This window comes from Pelophylax lessonae (genome assembly GCF_965119305.1).
Source record: "Pelophylax lessonae genome assembly, chromosome: 8".
Lineage (NCBI taxonomy): Eukaryota > Metazoa > Chordata > Amphibia > Anura > Ranidae > Pelophylax > Pelophylax lessonae.
The window spans coordinates 85,262,080-85,285,106 of record NC_138775.1 but is presented as its reverse complement, the minus strand read 5'-3'; the positions used below and the strand labels follow the sequence as shown (position 1 = coordinate 85,285,106).

Here is a 23,027-nt window from a genome sequence, read left to right as displayed (position 1 = left end):
TTCACCATCTGACCCATAAAATTGTCCTGCAAAACATTTAGGAACTGCCGAGCCTTGGATGAATGTGCGGTTCCTTCTGCCCAGTCTATATCTGGATAATTAAAGTCCCCCATTATAATGACATTTATCATTCTTGCTGCCAATCCTATCTGTCAAAGGAGGTCCGCCTCCCCCTCCTCCCTCTGGTTTTGGGGCCTATAGCATACGCCCAATATTACTTTCCCCATAATGCCTTCTCTTTGAAGTTCTACCCATAGGGATTCTACCTCGTCCATAGTTCCTTTAATATCATCCCTCATATTCACCTGTACACTGTTCTTAATATACAGACATACCCCTCCCCCTTTTTTACCTTCTCTATCTCTGCGATAAAGGGACTACCCCTGAATGGTCGCCAGCCAATCATGAGTGCTGTCGAACCAAGTCTCTGTAATCCCCCAATAAGTCCTCCTCATACATCAGCAGCTCCAGCTCTCCCATCTTGTTGGCCAGGCTTCTAGCATTGGTATACAAACCTCATAATTTTGACCAGACATATACCATATCCTCGTTTGATGTTGTTTTTAGGCTGCTCTTGTAATTTTTCCCTATACCCCCCCACCTTGGATTTAGGAACTCTGAACACCCTACCGCTTATGTCCCCATTTGTGCCCGCTGAACCTTGCTCCCCGCTGGCTAATTCTACATCTGTACCCTCCCCCCCATCACCTAGTTAAAAATCCCCTCTAACTTGTTGGCCATCCTCTCACCCAGTACGGATGTACCCTCCCCATTTAGGTCCAATCTGTCCCTACTAAAGAGCCGATAGCCGACTGAGAAGTCGGCCCAGTTCTCCAGGAACTTGAAACCCTCCTTACTACACCAGCTCCTCAGCCACTTGTTAACTTCCCTAATCTCCCGCTGCCTCTCTGGTGTGGCTCGAAGTACAGGTAGTATTTCTGTATTTCTGAAAAAACTACCTTGGAGGTCCCACTCCTCACCTTAACTCCTAAGTCCCTGAAATAATTTAGGACTCTCCATCTCCCTCTGCCTTTGTCATTGAAACCCACGTGTACCATGACAGCTGGGTCTTCCCCATTCCTACCCAGTAATCTGTCCACCCGATCCGTGATGTGCCGTACTCGAGCGCCCTGTAAACAACAGACAGTTCGGCACTTACGGTGTTTGTGACAGATTGCCCTGTTTGGCCTTCTAATAATTGAGTCCCCTACCACCAGAACCTGTCTTTCCTTTCCCTTTCCCCCGCTCTTACTGGAGGAGTTCTTCCCCTGGCAGCTAGGGTCGTCGCTCTGCTCCAGCAATGCTGGTCCCTGACTGGTTTCCCCAACACCAGGCAACGGGGGTGGATTTATTGGGGTGTTCCAGCCTCCTTGCCTTGTTCCCTTCTACCCCTCCTAACTGTCACCCATCTACTCTGCTCTGATGCCTGTACCCTTTATCTCCGCCCTCCTCTGTGCAGGCCCCTGCCTGCACCTGTCGGGTATGCTCCCAGCTCTCCTTCAGTATGGAGATTCTTCTCAGTGTTGCCAGTTGCTTCCCTAGATTCAAGACCTGAGCTTCCAGGGAAGCAACGTGCTTACATTTTGTATTCGCCCTCGATCGCATGATCGAGGAACATATACATGCCACAAGATGTACACCGAGTCGCATCTCCACACCCGCCAGGCATTGTACCCACTAATCAAATCTGATGGGGATTCAGTAATTTAAGTCTGTCCTGCGTGGCTGTTTTCTAGCTTCCTAAATCTACTTTCTTACCCTCTGGTACTCCGTGACACTCACAGGCACTCACAGGCACTTACTGACACTCAGGTACTCACAGGTGCTCACAGACACTTAGGTACTCACAGGTACTCCCAGACACTCAGGTACTCCCAGACACTCACAGGTGTTAACAGACACTCACTGGCACTCACAGGTGCTCACAGACATTCAGATACTCACAGACACTCAGGTACTCACAGACACCCAGGTACTCACAGACACTCAGGTACTCTCAGGTACTCACAGACACTCAGGTACTCACAGGTACTCACAGGTACTCACAGACACTCAGGTACTCACAGGTAATCACAGGTACTCACAGACACTCAGGTACTCACAGGTACTCACTGGTACTCAGACACTCAGGTACTCACTGGTACTCGCAGACACTAAGGTACTAATAGGTACTCACAGACACTCAGGTACTCACTGGTACTCGCAGACACTCAGGTACTAATAGGCACTCACTGACACTCAGGTACTCACAGGTGCTCACAGACACTCAGGTACTCACAGGTACTTACAGACACTCGTGTACTCCCAGACACTCACATATGCTCACAGACACTCACTGGCACTTACAGACACTCACTGGCATTCACAGGTACTCACAGACACTCAGGTACTCACAGGTACTCCCAGACACTCAGGTACTTTCAGGTACTCACAGACACTCAGGTACTCAAAGACACTCAGGTACCCACAGACACTCAGGTACTCTCAGGTACTCACAGACACTCAGGTACTCACAGACACTTAGGTACTCACAGGTACTCAGGTACTAATAGGTACTCACAGACACCCAGGTACTAATAGGTACTCACAGACACTCAGGTACTCACTGGTACTCACAGACACTCAGGTACTAATAGGTACTCACAGACACTCAGGTACTCACAGATACTCAGGTACTCACAGACACTCAGGCAGAGTTGTATAAAGTACTCAAAACCCATACTTGAGTAAAAGTACAAGTGCTCGATCAAAAAGTGACTTGAGTAGAAGTGGAAGTGCTCGATCAAAAAGTAACTTGAGTAGAAGTACTAAAGTATTCAACATTTTTTGTACTTAAGTATTGCAAGTAGTTTTTTTTTAAAAATGTTGCTACTCAAGTACTGAAAGTAAAAGTACAAGTACTGTGTTATGAAGTTATTAAAGAAAGAAGTCAAAAGTTTGAACATCATATTGTTTTTTATTATTTCAAATGCAGCTTTTATTTATGCATACAGTAGCATTTATTTTCGTATGCGCTGATAATACACATATTTTGAGCTTCATGAAACCTGCCATCTACTGTTCTGGCAGTGGTAATTTTTATAATTGTAACTAGTAACTATGCAGCACAAAAAAACAAATACTGGAGTAGAAGTATTGAAATCATTGAAAAAATGTAGTGAAGTAAAAGTGGAAGTAGGAGAAAAAAATTCTACTCTAGGAAAGTACAGATACCGCCTTTCGGTACTTAAGTACAGTAGTGAAGTAGTTCTACTTAGTTACTATACATCTCTGCACTCGGGTACTCACAGACACTCAGGTACTAACAGGTACTCATAGACACTCAGGTACTAAAAGGTACTCACAGACACTCAGGTACTCACTGGTACTCACAGACACTCAGGTACTCACTGGTACTCACAGACACTCGGGTACTCACTGGTACTCACAGACACTCAGGTACTAATAGGTACTCACAGACACTCAGGTACTCACTGGTACTCACAGACACTCAGGTACTAATAGGTACTCACAGACACTCAGGTACTCACAGATACTCAGGTACTCACAGACACTCAGGTACTAATAGGTACTCATAGACATCAGGTACTAATAGGTACTCACAGACACTTAGGTACTCACTGGTACTCACAGACACTCAGGTAATCACAGATACTCAGGTACTCACAGACACTCAGGTACTAATAGGTACTCACAGATACTCAGGTAGTCACAGGTACTCACAGATACTCAGGTACTCACAGACACTCAGGTACTACTCTACACCCTCAGTCAGTCTTCAGTCTCAGTCACCAGTCTTACTTACCAAATGTGTGTCCCTTTAAGCCTGACACTTGCAGTTCCTGACAGCGATTCCTCCCTCAGATGGTCAGTCTTCTTCTCTGCTCCCACCTCCCTCCTCTGTCACTTCCTGATCAGCCTCCCCTCAGCTCCTCTTCCAGCCAATGTTGGTATTGTCCGTCTCCTCCGCTCCCCTGCTCTCTCTCTCTGTCTGGGGGGGGGTTACACGCAACGCTTGCTGCCCACTCTTGCAGGGGGGGTTACCGCACCGATCGCCACCCGCACGCCACCTGCTCTTTCTTCTGGGGGGGTTCTTGCAGCGCTTGCCGCCGCTCTTTTGGGGGGGTTACTCGCACACTCTAACTCACTGTTTACTTTCAGTCACACAGGCGCTCCTCACACACGCACGCCCTGTCAGCCTCTGATCATGCGCTCTGATCCCGCGCTATGGTCCGCAGCACAGCACCACCTGCCGACCAGCAGCTCCTTTGCACGTTAGTGTTACAAGGTCTCAGGTGTGAATGGGGAGCAGATGTGTTAAATTTGGTGTTATCGCTCTCACTCTCACATACTGGTCACTGGAAGTTCAACATGGCACCTCAAAGAACTCTCTGAGGATCTGAAACTGTTGCTCTACATAAAGATGGCCTAGGCTATAAGAAGATTGCCAAGACCCTGAAACTGAGCTGTAGCATGGTGGCCAAGACCATACAGCAGTTTAACAGGACAGGTTCCACTCAGAATAGGCCTCGCTATGATCGACCAAAGAAGTTGAGTGCACATGCTCAGCGTCATATACAGAGGTTGTCTTTGGGAAATAGACATATATGAGTGCTGCCAGCATTGCTGCAGAGGTTAAAGGGATGGGGTGGTCAGCCTGTCAGTGCTCAGACCATACGCCGCACACTGAATCAAATTGATCTGCATGGCTGTCGTTACCAGAAGGAAGCCTCTTCTAAAGATGATGCACAAGAAAGCCAACAAACAGTTTGCTAAAGACAAGCAGACTAAGGACATTACTGGAACCATGTCCTGTGGTCTGATGAGACCAATATAAACTAATTTGGTTCAGATGGTGTCAAGCGTGTGTGGCGGCAAGCAGGTGAAGAGTACAAAGGCAAGTGTGTGTTAACTACAGTCAAGGATGGTAGTGGGAGTGTCATGATCTGGGGCTGCATGAGTGCTGCCGGCACTAGAGAGCTACAGTTCATTGAGGGAACCATGAATGCCAACATGTAATGTGATATACTGAAGCAGAGCATGATCCCCTCCCTTCAGAGACTGGGTGGCAGGACAGTATTCCAACATGATAACGACCCCAAACACACCTCAAAGACGACCACTGCCTTGCTAAAGAACCTGAGGGTAAAGGTTTCCAGGCCTAAACCCTATTGAGCATCTGTGGGGCATCCTTAAACGGAAGGTGGAGGAGCGCAAGGTCTCTAACATCCACCAGCTCCGGGATCTCATCATGGAGGAGTGGAAGCGGACTCCAGTGGCAACCTGTGAAGCTCTGGTGAACTCCATGCCCAAGAGGGTTAAGGCAGTGCTGGAAAATAATGGTGGCCACACAAAATATTGACACTTTGGGCCCAATTTGGACTTTTTTACTTAGGGGTGTATTCACTTGTGTTGCCAGCGGTTTAGACATTATTGGCTGTGTGTTGAGTTATTTTGAGAAGACAGCAAATTTACACTGCAAAATGTATAAAGGCGCCTAATACCCAACTACAAAAACCTCTGTAATGTGCTTACAGAAAGAAGTGCCCAGACCGGCACTAGTGAGAACTGCCAAAGTAGAAATTGCATCCCCCTCTGTATAACCAGCTGACTCTCTCTCCCTTCACCTAAACACTCTGAGGCTGCGGCCTGCATGGGTTCCACGAGAGTGCAGGAAGTGACGTCACTGGATAAACCAGAAGCTCAGATGGTAAACAGACCACAATGCATTTTGTTGAGTAGCATCATCAGGAAGTCTGATTTACCATCCGAACTAGGGGATTGAAATAGCTAAATTTACACTGTACACTCACTACTTTACATTGTAGCAAAGTGTAATTTCCTCAGTGTTGTCACATGAAAAGATATAATAAAATATTTGCAAAAATGTGAGGGTTGCACTCACTTTTGTAAGATACTGTATATTTTGGTTAAGCACATTTGTATAGCTTTACTTTGTTGTTTTAGCGCAGGGGCTTATACCACTTAATCCCTTAATGACTTTCCTAAGCCTTGTCTCTGCAAACTACTCATTTACTGTAAGAGCATAGAAGAAACAGGGCAGATCAAGCTAAGACTGAAATAACTAACACTAGACAGAGATGGTTGAGATACAAAATCACAAAAGTAAACAAGTTGTAATGTCTGAAAACCATCACTAGATGTCAGCATGCTACTGAAGAATGATAACTTGGTTCTGATCAATGCAACACAGAAAAATTGCATAAAAGTGGGAATAATATACTGTATAGCTGTTTTGAATTTCTTCAATCTTCTTCTTATGTAACCATTAAATCATAACAGCTTTGGTCTATTAACTTGAACTACAAACATTTAAATTTGGGTAGGCTTAGATAAAGGTTAGAATCCCAGGTTCTTTTTATAGTCCTGGACCTGTTTTCAGTGACCATACACAAAGTAAGTGTAACTCTTCCTATTATGATCTGACTGTAGCAAGCTGAAATCTGTTCTCTTTGCACATTTCTTATTGTAACAACTTAAAAAATACAAAATTCACTCTATCCAATATTCTGATTTGTTTCTGTTACAATTTGCAATATATAACATTATTTTCTTTTATGTGCTTTTATTACAGAAGAGATCTGCTGAAAAGGTAAGAATGAAGGAAGCACAATGGGGAGTAATGAGCTGTAACATAATTACATTTCACATATAAGGCTATATAATAACAGGTAGAAAACGTTGAACTATTGCGTTTTGCACATTGACCTTTAATTAAATAAAGACTTAATGTAAACATGTATATTTAAAAGTTAACCTAAGATCTTAAAGTAGTTGTAAAGGCTATTTTTAAAATTAAAATAAAAAAGAAGTTATACGTGCCTACTTTGTGCAATAGTAGTGCACAGAGTTGTCCTTTACCTCCTCTTATGGAGTTCTACGCCAGCGTGGTCCACTCCTCCTTCTCTGCAGGTGAATGTTTTTGGATATATTAGACAGCAAGTAAACATCTCCCTAAAGTTGATGTGTTTAAAGCAGAAAAAATGGGCACGCATAAGGATTTAAGCGACTTTGACAAGGACCAAATTGTAATGGCTAGACAACTGGGACAGAGCTGCTCCAAAATTGCAGCTCTTGTGGGATGTTCCCGGCCTGCAGTGGTCAGGACCTACCAAAAGTGGTCCAAGAAAGGAAAACTGGTAAGCCAACGACAGGGTCATAGACGACCAAGGCTCATTGATGCATGTGAGGAGGGAAGACAGGCCTTTGTAGTCCGATCCAATGGAACAGCTACTTTAGCTCAAATTGCCATGCTGATCCACGCCCACAGCAAATGTACCTATAACGGGCAATTGAGCATCAGAACTGGACCACAGGAGCAATGGTGGCTTAATCTGAATCAAGAATGGTTTGAGGAACACAATAATGAGTTTGAGGTGTTAACATCTGCGGGATGTGCTGGAAAAACAAGTCTAATCCATGGAGGCCTCACCTTACAACTTACAGGACTTACCGCCGGGAGGATGTCCATGGATTTCTTCGAGTTGCAGTGGTTATACTGGGATGATGCCTGCACCTGCTGGTATGAAAAATTTCAGGCGGTCGATTCTCTTACTAGCAGAAGTGATTTTAATGGCTGGACTCAATAACTTCTGCGGGTGGCAGAAGGGGGTCCCCCCCCCTCCCGCTGCTGCCTTTCCCGAGCTATGCCATCTGATCCCAGAGCCTGGGAGCAATGTGACTGGCAGGGACAGCTGCACAGAACAGAGAGAGAGAGAGGAACTCACAATTAGTGATGTCGCGACCCTAAAATTCGCCGTTCGCGAACGGCGAACGCGAACATCGGCAAATGTTCGCGAACCGGCGAACCGGGCGAACCGCCATAGACTTCAATAGGCAGGCGAATTTTAAAACACACAGGGACTCTTTCTGGCCACAATAGTGATGGAAAAGTTGTTTCAAGGGGACTAACACCTGGACTGTGGCATGCCGGAGAGGGATCACGCAAAAAAAAGTTCTTAAAAATTATAATTTTTTGATAGAGAGCCAATTATTGGAAAAATTAAAAAAAAATAAAAATAAAAAATTTCTTTGGATTTAGCATCTGGGGGGTCTAAAAGGTGTACCTGTGAAGTTTCAGCTCTGTAGCATGTCCAGAACCCCTAAAAAACAGCATTTTTCTTATATTTTCAGGGATATGGCTTCTCTGCGGCTGGCTTTTTCTCTTGCAGGCATTTAGCGGGCATTTTTTTAGGCAGGCATGTAATTTTTTGTATTTAGTGTCTGGGGGGTCTAAAAAGTGTACCTGTCAAGTTTCAGCTCTGTAGCATGTCCAGAACCCCTAAAAAACAGCATTTTTCTTATATTTTCAGGAATACCGCTTCTCTGCGGCTGGCTTTTTCTCTTGCAGGCATTTAGCGGGCATTTTTTTAGGCAGGCATGTAATTTTTTGTATTTAGTGTCTGAGGGGTCTAAAAAGTGTACCTGTCAAGTTTCAGCTCTGTAGCATGTCCAGAACCCCTAAAAAACAGCATTTTTCTTATATTTTCAGGAATACGGCTTCTCTGCGGCTGGCTTTTTTTCTTGCAGGCATTTAGCGGGCATTTTTTTAGGCAGGCATGTCATTTTTTGTATTTAGTGTCTGGGGGGTCTAAAAAGTGTACCTGTCAAGTTTCAGCTCTGTAGCATGTCCAGAACCCCTAAAAAACAGCATTTTTCTTATATTTTCAGGAATACGGCTTCTCTGCGGCTGGCTTTTTTTCTTGCAGGCATTTAGCGGGCATTTTTTTAGGCAGGCATGTAATTTTTTTGTATTTAGTGTCTGGGGGGTCTAAAAAGTGTACCTGTCAAGTTTCAGCTCTGTAGCATGTCCAGAACCTCTAAAAAACAGCATTTTTCTTATATTTTCAGGAATACGGCTTCTCTGCGGCTGGCTTTTTTTCTTGCAGGCATTTAGCGGGCATTTTTTTAGGCAGGCATGTCATTTTTTGTATTTAGTGTCTGGGGGGTCTAAAAAGTGTACCTGTCAAGTTTCAGCTCTGTAGCATGTCCAGAACCCCTAAAAAACAGCATTTTTCTTATATTTTCAGAAATACGGCTTCTCTGCGGCTGGCTTTTTTTCTTGCAGGCATTTAGCGGGCATTTTTTTAGGCAGGCATGTAATTTTTTGTATTTAGTGTCTGGGGGGTCTAAAAAGTGTATCTGTCAAGTTTCAGCTCTGTAGCATGTCCAGAACCCCTAAAAAACAGCATTTTTCTTATATTTTCAGGAATACGGCTTCTCTGCGGCTGGCTTTTTTTCTTGCAGGCATTTAGCGGGCATATTTTTAGGCAGGCATGTAATTTTTTGTATTTAGTGTCTGGGGGGGTCTAAAAAGTGTACCTGTCAAGTTTCAGCTCTGTAGCATGTCCAGAACCCCTAAAAAGCAGCATTTTTCTTATATTTTCAGGAATATGGCTTCTCTGCGGCTGGCTTTTTCTCTTGCAGGCATATATATCAGTGGTGGGTGGGCAGTGGCACAGTACACTCTCTGTGGACCTGACAGCAGTCACTGGCACCCAGGCAACTGCAATTTAAAAAATATATATATTTTTTTTTACTTTGCAAGCTGCTGTGCCACTTTATATATCAGTGGTGGGTGGGCAGTAGCACAGTACACTCTCTGTGGACCTGACAGCAGTCACTGGCACCCAGGCAACTGCAATTTAAAAAATATATATATATTTTTTTTACTTTGCAAGCTGCTGTGCCACTTTATATATCAGTGGTGGGTGGGCAGTGGCACAGTACACTCTCTGTGGACCTGACAGCAGTCACTGGCACCCAGGCAACTGCAATTTAAAAAAATATATATTTTTTTTTACTTTGCAAGCTGCTGTGCCACCTTATATATCAGTGGTGGGTGGGCACACAGTGGCACTGCAGTGGGCACAGTACACTCTGTCAACTGCAATAATAAAAAATATTTTTTTTTTTCAATTTATTGCAACAAGATGCTGTGCCACCGTATATATATCAGTGGTGGGCAGTGCACTGCAGTGGGTACAGTGCACTCTGTGGACCTGACACAGCACTCACTGCAATTATGACAGAGGAAAAAAAAAATATTTTTTAAAATGCAAGGTACTGTGCCTGTGCCACCCGAAATGAGTGTGGTGTGCACACAGTACAGTCTGTGGTAGGTCTGTGGCCTCTCACACACAGCGGGCAGGCAACTGCAGTGTACAATAGATATATATAGATATATATATATAAAGAAAAAACTCTATTACCTTACCAGCCCTTAAAAGGGCTTTTGGGGACACTATATATATATATATATGTATATATATAAATAAAAAAAATCCTCAATTACCAGCCCTTAAAAGGGCTTTTGGGGACACTAGATAGATATAGATATATATATATATATATATATATAAGAAGAAACAACTCAATTACCAGCCCTTAAAAGGGCTTTTGGGGACGCTAGGTATATATATATATATATATATATATATATATAAAAAAAAAAAAAAAACACAAATACCAGCCCTTAGAAGGGCTTTTTGGGGTGCTGATATTACAGCAGTAGTGGACCAAGAACACTGCAAGACCAGGAACACTGACTAACTGTCCCTAGCTTAACAGCAGCAGCAGCAGCAGCTCTCCCTACTCTCACTACACACACTGCTTCAGAATGATCTAAGATGGATGCTGCCTTTGCTTATTTATAGGAGGTGGGAGGGTGTGGGAGGGAGGTACGCTGATTGGCTGGAAATGTGTCTGCTGACTGTAAAGTTCAGGGTCAAAGTTTGCCTCAATGATGTCTTATGGGGGGCGGACCGAACATCGCATATGTTCGCCGGCAGCGGCGAACGCGAACATGCTAAGTTCGCCGGGAACTGTTCGCCGGCGAACAGTTCTATACATCTCTACTCACAATGTTCCTCTCTCTCTGGGACTCCGGAAACAGAAAGAAATGCTTATGTTGTCACTTCTGGTTCTGCCTCTTTGTTTACTTGGCAGTTAACAGTTTTGTATAAAATAAATAATAATAATAAAAAAATGTAAAGCACAGCTGTCCCCCTTTCTTATACGCAAATGCGAACGCATACATTTCTCCCGCAAAAAATATAACATCCATCATTTTATTCTATAGGGCCTCTGTTGAAAAAAATAAATAAATAAAAAAAAAAAAAAAAAAAAAAAAATATATATATATATATATATATATATATATATATATATATATATATATATATATATATATATATATATATATATATATATATATATATATATACATACATATATATATATAACGTGTGGGAGTTCTTATAAATTTTCTAACAAAAAGTTGATTTTTACATGCAGGAGCAAAGTGTCAGAATTGTCCTGGACGGCAAATTGTTAAAGGGTCTGCCACTGATAATGCCAGATACCACAGCATACCTTTAGATGTCTAGTAGAATTAATGCCTCGATGGGTCTTGGTGGGTCGTCATAATGCCTTATCAGTGTTATATAGTGGGAAAACTGGCGTCAGAACTTTAGTCTTATGAAATCAAAGTCTAAGTTAATTCAGCCAAAAAGAAAAAAAAACTGCTTTATTCTGTAAAAGATTAGTACAGAACTTGGCAAGATCTAGTCTTTCTGATGTGGGGGTGCAGTCAAATGTCAGGGGGGCAAAGGATTGGAGGTCAGCAGGGCAGTGTACAGGGTGTCAGCAGGGCACTGGATAGAGTCAGCTGTTTGTAGGGCAGTGCGCAGAGTGTATTAGTTTGTAGGGAAGTGTGCAGGGCTCAGCAGAGCAGAGGACATGTGGCAGTAGGACAGTGTACTGGGGGTCAACACAGCAGTCTATAGGGGGTCAGCAGGGCAAATGATGGGAGACCAGCAGGGGAGTGTAAATGAATCAGTAGGGTAGTGTACAGGGGGTCAGTAGAGCAAAAGACAGGGGTCAAAAGGACAGAAGACAGGGGTCAGCAGTGCAGTGCACAAGGGTTAGCAGTGCAAAGGACAGGAGTCAGCAGGGTGGAGAACAGGGATCAGCAGGGTGGAGGACAGGGGTCAGCATAGTGAAGGACAGGGGGTAACTGCAGTAAGGACAGAGGACAGGGGTAACTTCCAGCAGGACAGAGGACAGGGGTCACAGCTGGCAGTACAGAGGATGGGGATTCCAACTGGCAGGAGAGAGGACAGGGGTCACTGCTGGCAGGACAAAGGACATGGTTCACTTCTGGCAGGGCAGAGGACAGGGGTCACTGCTGACATCAGAGAGGACAAGGGTCATCGATGGCAGGACAGAGGTCACTGCTGGCAGGACAGAGGTCAGGGGTCACCGATGGTAGGGCAGAGGACTGGGGTCACTGTTGACAAGAAGGAGGACAGGAGTCACTGTTAGCAGGGCATTCAGCAGAGCTCCTTTCCCCATCCCTGCACTGCACACAGCAGCAGATCTCCTTCAACAGGCAGCAGATCTCCTTCTACTTTTAGATCACATAGCTGAGATTGCATTCCCTTACACACAGCCATAATCTGCACAGTGTGTAGCTGGCTACTACAGAACTCCTTCTCCTCACACAGCACATAGATGAGATTGCATTCCCTTACACACAGCTGTGATCTGCACAGTGTGTATCTGGCTACTGCAGCTGTGCTGCCATTCTGACCAGGGAATTTCATAGGCCAAGAGACAGAAGCCAGCTACACACTGTGTAGATTGTGGTTGTGTGTAAAGAAATGCAATATCTGCTACATGCTGTGTGAGTAGGAGCTCTGCTGCCTGTGCACAGGCAATGTGCAGTGGAGGGATGGGAGAAGGAAAGCATCAAGGAGGGTGGGGGGGGCTTTGTGGGGGCGCAACTGAAATCTGGGGGTCAGGTGCACCTCCCTAGATCTGGCCATGCTACAAAATGAGCTTAATTTCAGCAATAAAGCAAAACAGCCAACACAGAAAATTGTACAACCTTGTGCTTATCAAATTGTTTCCCACCTAACACTGGCTGTTAGCACGATCTTTCTGCTTCTACTGGGAGCCCTCTTTTTTTCCATCACCCACTCTCTTTGCGCTAAAAAGGCAAGGCTGTAGGGGATATACCTGCCCTCCCAAATTACCTACCTCTTAGGCCGGCCATAGAGGTTCAAATCTCGATCGGTTCCTGCTGTGTGTGGGCAGGCTGAATGTACCAAGTTGGATACAACCAGCCTGCTGGATTTACTTGCGATTATTGCTAGTGGCTACCATAGCCACAAGCAATAATCACTGTCTTCTCCCAGTTGGGATGCCTTCTCCCCCCCCCCCCCCCACCGGGAAAACACAATGAGTCGGCAGGAGGGATTCCCTTGCTAGCCCTGTCTGTGTTGATGGGGGAATCAGCCGTTCGCACTGTCTATGGCCTGCCTTAGCCCTTCCCCCAGGCTCATTAATGACTACAATATATATTTATATAACAATTGCATTTAGATTTTTGAAGTCATCTAAAGGTGAGATATTGCATATACATATTAAATATTTATTACGTTGCAGTTATCTAGTAGTAAGTATGAGTCTGGTACTCAAATTGCTTTTTAATTATTAACCTTAGAATACTCATACTTTAAAGGAGTTTTAAGGTTAGAGGTTTTTTTTATCTTAATGCACTCTATGCATTAAGATAAAAAAACCTTCTGGGTGTAGCAGCCTCCCCAGTGCCCCCTAATACTTACCTGAGGTCCATCTCTGTCCAGCGATGTCCACAAGTCCCTCCTGATTGGCTGAGGGGACTCTCAGGGACTTTCCCCCCTGATTGGCCGAGACACAGCTGCGACGACATTGGCTCCCACGGCTGTCAATCAAAGTCAGTTAGCCAATCAGAAGAGAGAGGGGACGGGGCCAAACCGCAGCTCTGTGTCTGAATGGACCCATGGAGCTGCAGCTCGGGTCAGGTGCCCCCATAGCAAGCTGCTTGCTGTGGGGAACTCGGCAGGAGGGAGGGGCTAGAAGCAGCAATGAGGAACCTGAGAAGAGGAGGATCCAGGCTGCGCTGTGCAAAACCAACTGCACAGAGGAGGTAAGTATAACATGTTTGATATCTATTTATTTTTTTTTTTTTTAATTAGACTTTACATTCACTTTTGGAGTAATTGTTAATGCAAGTTTAAAAAAACAAAAATCAATCAGGTTTACACTCACGTGCTCTGTGCAATGGAATTACACAGAGTGGCCCCAATCCTCTTCTTCTTCGGGCTCCTCCTCTGCATTGAGTGCTCCTGTAGGAATTTTCTTTCTATGGGGGAATTTTTGCAGGCTCGCTCTCAAGCCACGCTGTCTGCATCTATAGAGACAGACAGAAAGGCTCAGCCCTAGCCCCCTCCCCCCCAATAACTGGCTTTAATTGATAGCAGCGGGAGTCAATGTTCCCACTGCTTCAACAAAGCCTGTGAGTCCTGCAAATAAGGGGACACAGCTGCTGCAGATGGGCACGATGCTGGATTCAATGAGGGTTCAGGTAAGTATAAGGAGGGTGAGGGTGGATACTACTACCTTTTTAGGCTTTATAATCACTTTAAGAGGATAATAATCTGCTAAAGCATTTAGCAAGTGCAGTACTAGTGCTGGGTTTTAAACAGCCCAACATGTATGGGGAGTATTTATAAAGCAGTCAATCTAACATTTACCATTCACTGTAGGTGAATCAATCATTGTAATTTAAAGCACATCCATTAGGAAGATATGCCTGCGCTGAATGTCTGGTGAATTTCATATTCACTGCTTTATAAATACAGCCAAAACAGACAGCACAGCAAACACTATACAGAAGCATGGATTCATCATTTATTAAATGTTTATTTGTAAAGGAAGGCTTTTACCAGCAATATGAATCAATATGTGAAATAATCAATATATAAACTTCTAAACTTTTAAATTATATTTACAATAACATTGACCAAAAACCATAGTTTATTTTTAAAACTTGGAGCTTATATAGCCTATTTTTGTATTCTCATTCAAACCTAATCTTACTGGGATTGATGAATTATGTGAACTTTGGGAAGGTATTAACTGCAAAAAAAGAAATACATGGAACTGTTTCATTTAGCCAACCCCAAAATATTTGATATGTTTACACATTTCACTGATTTAATCATTATTGTGTACATTATTTAGCCTGCTGGTGAAATAGAAGTTTACAGCATAGATATCAACAGTAAGGTGACATCCCGCTTCGCTCACAATGTCATTACAAGCAGAGCTGTCAATCGAGGAAACGTATCAAAAGAAGCCTTCTTCGATGTTGACCTGCCAAAAAGTGCCTTCATTACGAACTTCAGCATGTAAGTACTCCAAATGTCTCCATGTCTTTGGATTTTGAAACTGCATCCCATAGAAAGTAGTCTGTACATACTAGCCATTTAGAAACAATGAAGGCCCCTTGACCCCATCATCTAGGAGCCTTGACTGCTGGAAGCTTGGCAGTTATGTGGGCGTTGTGATAAAAGGGGAATTTAGGTGGATTTGACAGGATTGGCCACTAAGACACGAGGTGATGGGGTGGAGCCTGAACTCTAGAAAAGGGGCTACACAAGGGCACGTCCCACCGCTCTGAGGAGTCAGCAGCACTTCAACTCTTGTGACGTCAGAATCTCCTCAGAGTGGTAGGACGTGCCCTTGCGTAGCCCCTTTTCTAGTGTTCAGGCTCCACCCCATCACCTCATGTCTTAGTGGCCAATCCTGTCAAATCCACCTAAATTCCCCTTTTATCACAACGCCCACATAGCTGCCAAACTTCCAGCAGTCAAGGCTCCCTTTCCCTAGATGATGGGGTCAAGGGGCCTTCATTACAAGCAGAGCTGTCAATGGAGGAAACGTATCAAAAGAAGCCTTCTTCGACGTTGACCTGCCAAAAAGTGCCTTCATTACGAACGTCAGCATGTAAGTACTCCATATGTCTCCATGTCTTTGAATTTTGAAACTGCATCCCATAGAAAGTAGTCTGTACATTCTAGCCATTTAGAAACAATGTACTTCAACTTTATAATATGACAGCTTAAATGCCCAACGAAAACCAAATAAAGGTATAAGCTATCCCAAGCGCTTCAAATGAGGACCACTCACCAATAAATAAATAAATTGGCTATGCAGCTACTTAACTAAAACATATGGAGAAAGATATATAATAGATAGATACTCAGCAATATCCCTATATATATATAGTAGCGCAAACTTGTCAAGAAGCAAGTGCCAAACAAATACTGTGCCCACTGCACAAAAGTCCGAAATGCAATAGATGTCACATAGGCAGCAGGAAAAAGTTCAGAAATGACTTAAACAGTCCATAATCCTTCACTCTATCTCCTGGGATGATAATGTACGAAGACGTGTTTCTCAAAAGGATCACCACCACCACCGTGCTCCAAGGGGGGAGGAGAATTGCCCACTCACCAGATGCTGTGGCCCAACCCACTTTCGTGTTTGAGCATTCAGGCTTATAATGATGGTCACTGGTCCAGAGTATCCACAACAGGAATCGCACCAGCGCAGTCAAAAAAAGCTCAGCAGCATATGGGGAGGAGAGAACATAATCCCAATAGCGTGATACCGTTTAAAAGGGTTTTATTAAATAAAAATAAAACATAAGGTAACACACTCACATGTCTTGTATGTCATCAAACGCAAAAAAACAGTCACGAATAGGGGAGGGATGCCCTTCGGGAGATGATGTCCAGGCTCCACGCCGTGGACGCCGCGCCTTCTGGGTAATACGAACTCCTCTTACACAGCCTGGTTACACCGCCTGTTCACGACCCGACGCGTTTCGTGATTTCCACTTCTTCCCCGGGAGCGTGACCACGGCGGCTTGGCGGTAACCTTAAATACCCATGCCCATCAACCCACAGGGCGGGGCCAGGGTTGACATCATCGGCCATTGGTGGTTGCTCAGGTGTGTCGACCAATCACAGACTAGATTTACAGGATCACTTCCTCTCAATTCACTAATCTCTATGGTACATTACCCTATAACCCGGAAGTAGGGTGGTGCCGAGGTTCACACCATCGGTTATTGGTGGATGCCTGTAGAATACTGGCCAATAGCAGGCTAAGACAGCACAGTAACCCTCCATCTCGCCACTATTCACTACAATGGGCCGTCCTACGACCCGGAAGTATAGCACACAGGAAGTTAATTGCACCCTTATGCTGAAAGCAAAAAGACACCAACCACTCAACCACCAATAGACCGATAGTATCCATACAAAATCGCTAGTGTATATACATACTTAAAACGCTGTAAATTACATCACTTTCCATTGGTAGTGACGATCGTGTTCTGACCAATCATAGTGATTCAGCTTTACGCCCAATCAGCTAAAACTTCCTCCTTAATTAACATATGACCCGGAACAATAATAGCACGGATTCCCGGCCGGATGTAAGGTCTCCATGACCCGGAAGAATAATAACATAGAGTCCCGGCCGGATGCATGGGCTCCACCCACCAGGAAGACCAAGAAGTTATTTATGTGTACTCAGTACACTATGCACAACAGCGCCATCTACCAATGGAAGTGTAACAATGTAAGGAAAATTTGTATGGAAGTTTAATCCATATACCAAAAATATCATAATAATAAACAAAAACATGTCACACCAGAAAAAAGAACACGAATCTATTGGAAACTAATAGGCAAAACTAAATATATAAATAAGTAAAATCATTAAAATATTTAAAATAACCCTAAGCCCATAACCAACGCTAGACAGCATGAGTCACAAGCCTAGGGACATTTGTGTGCGCGGACACTTTGGGGGATCACGGTCCTCTCAACGCACATCATCCAAAGATGAAAGATCAAATAACAAAAAAGATCAAGTATAAAATAATATAATATAGAGTTGGAAACTAAAATCAATGATCACTAATAAAACAATTTAAATCCAACTCTATATTTAATCCTACAGGGCTCAAAGATTGGGTCTGGAATATCCATTTTGTTTCGCACTTTGATAATTCCCTAACCCAATTGGCACCCCTCCACAGGGGTGTCACCCGCTCGACACCCCAGAATTGTAAACAACTGGGGTCCCGTTGGTGATGTGAACGGAAATGGGCTGGGACACTGTGCTCTTTTTTGCCCTTAATAATATTGCTGATGTGCTCCCCAACTCTAATTGTCAAAGTGCGTTTAGTTCGTCCTATATAAATGATTTTGCAGGGACACATTAAAGCATACACCACATGCGTGGTATCACATGTGATGAAATGCCTAATGTCGAAACTCTTGTCAATTGCTGCAACATAAAAGGACTCACGTCTCCTCTGATTTTGGGGGGTATACGAACATGACTTACATCTCCCACATTTGTGAAACCCTCGTCTACCCGGAAAGAAGGCAGTATCCGGGGGATTAAGGATCTTCTTCACCACCCTGTCCCCAAAGCTCGGGGCCCTACGGTAAATGAAGGATGGAACATCGGGCAACACAGGTCCCAATACTGCATCCATCTGCAAGATGTTCCAATGGGTTTTGAAGATGGCTTCTACTTTTTTGTGGTCCTCACAGTAATCAGACAAAAAACTCCATTGTTTATCGTCAGATCCATTTGTGGGTCTCGTCACGTTCTGCAAGCATGCAGCTCGAGGGATATCCAGAATATTTTCAATCTCTTTCTCAAGACATTGTTCGTCATATCCCTTTTGGATAAACCTCTCCTTAAGAACATTGGTTTGGGCGATATAGTCTTCTTCAAATGTACAGTTCCGTCGTACTCGCATGAACTGGCCACGCGGTATATTACGCAGCCAGTTCGGGTGATGTCCACTTTGAATAGACAGGTAACTGTTTCTATCTGTAGACTTGAAGAAGACAGACGTAGTTAGTCTGCCCGAACCCTTCTTTATATTTACGTCCAAGAAGTGGATATCCGTTAAACTCCAATTGAACTTGAGTTTGATGTTATTTGTATTAGTATTCAAATAGCTCATGAAGTTCAATAATGAGGACTCTGTGTCGTTCCATACAAAAATAATATCGTCTATGAATCGACGATAGAAAAGGAGTTCTGGTCTCTCCCTACAAAATACATGTTTGTCCTCCCACTCTGCCATAAAAAGGTTGGCGAGACTGGGAGCGAATTTCGCTCCCATTGCCACACCTTTCTTCTGGCTGTAGAAGGACTGATTATACCAGAAATAGTTATGCCCTAGACAAAAGTCCAGGGCATTCCGGATAAACAACTTCTGGTTATGTGGTAAATCATCCCTCTTACTCAGGGCCCAATTAAGGGCCAATAGAGCATCATCATGTTGGATGATGGTGTAGAGGGATGACACGTCCGCCGTCACTAAGAAAGCGGACGAGTCATCCCCCAAGACCACATCATCCAACGATATAAGCAGGTCCTTAGTGTCTTTAAGGTAAGCCCTTGTAGTTACGACACTGGGTTGGAGGAAGGTGTCCAAATATTGGCCCAACCTAGCACACACCGACCCTATCCCGTTAACTATCGGGCGGGGCGGTGGGCAATTCGGATCCTTGTGGACCTTAGGTAGCGTGTACACTATCGGTATTCTGCACGCACTCGGGACCAGGTATTGTTTCTCTTTTTTTGTTAGCACATGGTTTTTGTACCCCTGGTCTACCAAAACTCTGAGGTCACTTTCAAAATCACTAGTTGGATCCTTTGACAACAGTACATACGTGGTTTCATCTGCCAACATACCCTGTATTTGTTGGTGATAAAACTCTGGATCCATTATCACTACTCCCCCACCCTTGTCGGCGGGTCGGATGATAATGTCTATCCTTTGTTCAAGGGATTCCAGCCCCTCCTGTATGTGTCTACTTTTGTTCTTAACAGAATGATCAATCGGTAGGTGCTGGAGGTCTTTCAAAACTAAACTTTTGAATATTTCAACTGCCTGGTTGTTTCTAACCGGGGGATTCCATATGGACTTGTTTCTCAAACCACTATTCACCGCCATACCAGAATAAGTATTACTCACGGAATTAATGGGGTTACTAATAAGGTATTTCTTGATGTTAAGTTTGCGTATGTACTTATGTGTGTCAATATAAGTACTAAATTTGTTAAGGGTCCGTTTAGGGGCACACTTCAGGCCCTGGTCCAGTATATGGAGTTCTTTGTCTGTTAGAGTGACAGAGCTAATATTATAAACGCCCTGTCCTCTCATTCCCTCCTTCTTTTTCTGGCGTTGTATTCGCCGTCCCGCTCTGACTCCTCGTTGTTGCTTGGATACTGATTTGGGTTGGGGTTTGGGTTTCCCCAATGTTCCCCTTGACGTCCCTGGGGTTGGGGTCGACTCTTCCCCCTCCCCCTGCCCCTGCCTATCCCTAAAAAAGGTTGTCGGCGTGGGGTCCCATCTCCGGTTGCATCCTGTCCCACTAATGGTTGATAGTAATTGTGTGTATTCACATAATTAGACTGGGGATAGCCTCTAGTGCCTCCCCTTTGGTTTCCACGGGACCTACCACGTTGTTTATGGTGTCCCTTCCTTGGGGGTCCCGTCCACTGGGGTATTTCAAACGGGGTTTGGGGTCTAGTTGGAAACCTATTCACCACATTCGGTGTCCTGGGTTCATCTCCCTGTTCCATTGTTCCCGATGGAGCTCCGGATGCTCCCACTTCGGGGACTACGGGAACTGGCGGAACTGTTCCATATAAAGAGGGTTCAGCCTGCCAACAATAAACCTGATTTGTTTTGAAATCTTTAAGATCCCTGTTGAATTTTTTAACTTTCTTTAATTGTGTCTCCTTATCAATCTTGTCCAGTTTCGCTTTAGTTTTCTCATTAAAATCCTTAATTGCCGTAGTTTCCTGAATATTTTCTATCTTTTTCTGTAGTTCCTTGATCTTGTCATTAATTAATTCCATCTTGCGTTTTTTTCTTTTGAGTATAAGAGACTGTAATTCTATGCCTGCTCTATGGAAGAATGAATACCACTCATTCGTGGATTCATCATCTGTCAGGCCATCCTGGGGTGCCATATCCCATCTGAGACCCCTACTGATAAGTCCTTCAGATAGGTAGATCTCAATGGTATTGATATCCCACCAGGCTCTCACTTGCTTTTCTAAGGTGAAGGCCAAAATCTTTAAAGTGGCGGTGATATCCTCATCAGGTGTAATAACCTGATTGGAGCTAAAAATATTCTTGAGATCAACCTGTCTCGATCCCAAAAATTTGATAGCATCCATAGCAGCTCGGTAATGTAGAGAAGTATATAATATGACAGCTTAAATGCCCAACGAAAACCAAATAAAGGTATAAGCTATCCCAAGCGCTTCAAATGAGGACCACTCACCAATAAATAAATAAATTGGCTATGCAGCTACTTAACTAAAACATATGGAGAAAGATATATAATAGATAGATACTCAGCAATATCCCAATATATATATATAGTAGCGCAAACTTGTCAAGAAGCAAGTGCCAAACAAATACTGTGCCCACTGCACAAAAGTCCGAAATGCAATAGATGTCACATAGGCAGCAGGAAAAAGTTCAGAAATGACTTAAACAGTCCATAATCCTTCACTCTATCTCCTGGGATGATAATGTACGAAGACGTGTTTCTCAAAAGGATCACCACCACCACCACCGTGCTCCAAGAGGGGGGGGAGAATTGCCCACTCACCAGATGCTGTGGCCCAACCCACTTTCGTGTTTGAGCATTCAGGCTTATAATGATGGTCACTGGTCCAGAGTATCCACAACAGGAATCGCACCAGCGCAGTCAAAAAAAGCTCAGCAGCATATGGGGAGGAGAGAACATAATCCCAATAGCGTGATACCGTTTAAAAGGGTTTATTAAATAAAAATAAAACATAAGGTAACACACTCACATGTCTTGTATGTCATCAAACGCAAAAAAACAGTCACGAATAGGGGAGGGATGCCCTTCGGGAGATGATGTCCAGGCTCCACGCCGTGGACGCCGCGCCTTCTGGGTAATCCGAACTCCTCTTACACAGCCTGGTTACACCGCCTGGTCACGACCCGACGCGTTTCGTGATTTCCACTTCTTCCCCGGGAGCGTGACCACGGCGGCTTGGCGGTAACCTTAAATACCCATGCCCATCAACCCACAGGGCGGGGCCAGGGTTGACATCATCGGCCATTGGTGGTTGCTCAGGTGTGTCGACCAATCACAGACTAGATTTACAGGATTACTTCCTCTCAATTCACTAATCTCTATGGTACATTACCCTATAACCCGGAAGTAGGGTGGTGCCGAGGTTCACACCATCGGTTATTGGTGGATGCCTGTAGAATACTGGCCAATAGCAGGCTAAGACAGCACAGTAACCCTCCATCTCGCCACTATTCACTACAATGGGCCGTCCTACGACCCGGAAGTATAGCACACAGGAAGTTAATTGCACCCTTATGCTGAAAGCAAAAAGACACCAACCACTCAACCACCAATAGACTGATAGTATCCATACAAAATCGCTAGTGTATATACATACTTAAAACGCTGTAAATTACATCACTTTCCATTGGTAGTGACGATCGTGTTCTGACCAATCATAGTGATTCAGCTTTACGCCCAATCAGCTAAAACTTCCTCCTTAATTAACATATGACCCGGAACAATAATAGCACGGATTCCCGGCCGGATGTAAGGTCTCCATGACCCGGAAGAATAATAACATAGAGTCCCGGCCGGATGCATGGGCTCCACCCACCAGGAAGACCAAGAAGTTATTTATGTGTACTCAGTACACTATGCACAACAGCGCCATCTACCAATGGAAGTGTAACAATGTAAGGAAAATTTGTATGGAAGTTTAATCCATATACCAAAAATATCATAATAATAAACAAAAACATGTCACACCAGAAAAAAGAACACGAATCTATTGGAAACTAATAGGCAAAACTAAATATATAAATAAGTAAAATCATTAAAATATTTAAAATAACCCTAAGCCCATAACCAACGCTAGACAGCATGAGTCACAAGCCTAGGGACATTTGTGTGTGCGGACACTTTGGGGGATCACGGTCCTCCCAACGCACATCATCCAAAGATGAAAGATCAAATAACAAAAAAGATCAAGTATAAAATAATATAATA

General features: G+C 44.0%; 1 protein-coding gene across 1 annotated transcript in view; it reads left to right on the top strand.

The window, feature by feature from the left end:
• The window catches only part of LOC309562159 (inter-alpha-trypsin inhibitor heavy chain H3-like), a 234,519-nt gene that overhangs the window by 5,670 nt on the left and 205,822 nt on the right, over nucleotides 1-23,027 (top strand). Inside the window, exons 2-3 of the mRNA XM_082266284.1 lie at nucleotides 6,596-6,613; nucleotides 15,091-15,257. Coding sequence (XP_082122410.1) covers nucleotides 6,596-6,613; nucleotides 15,091-15,257 — 185 coding nt within the window. The remainder of the gene's footprint in view (nucleotides 1-6,595; nucleotides 6,614-15,090; nucleotides 15,258-23,027) is intronic.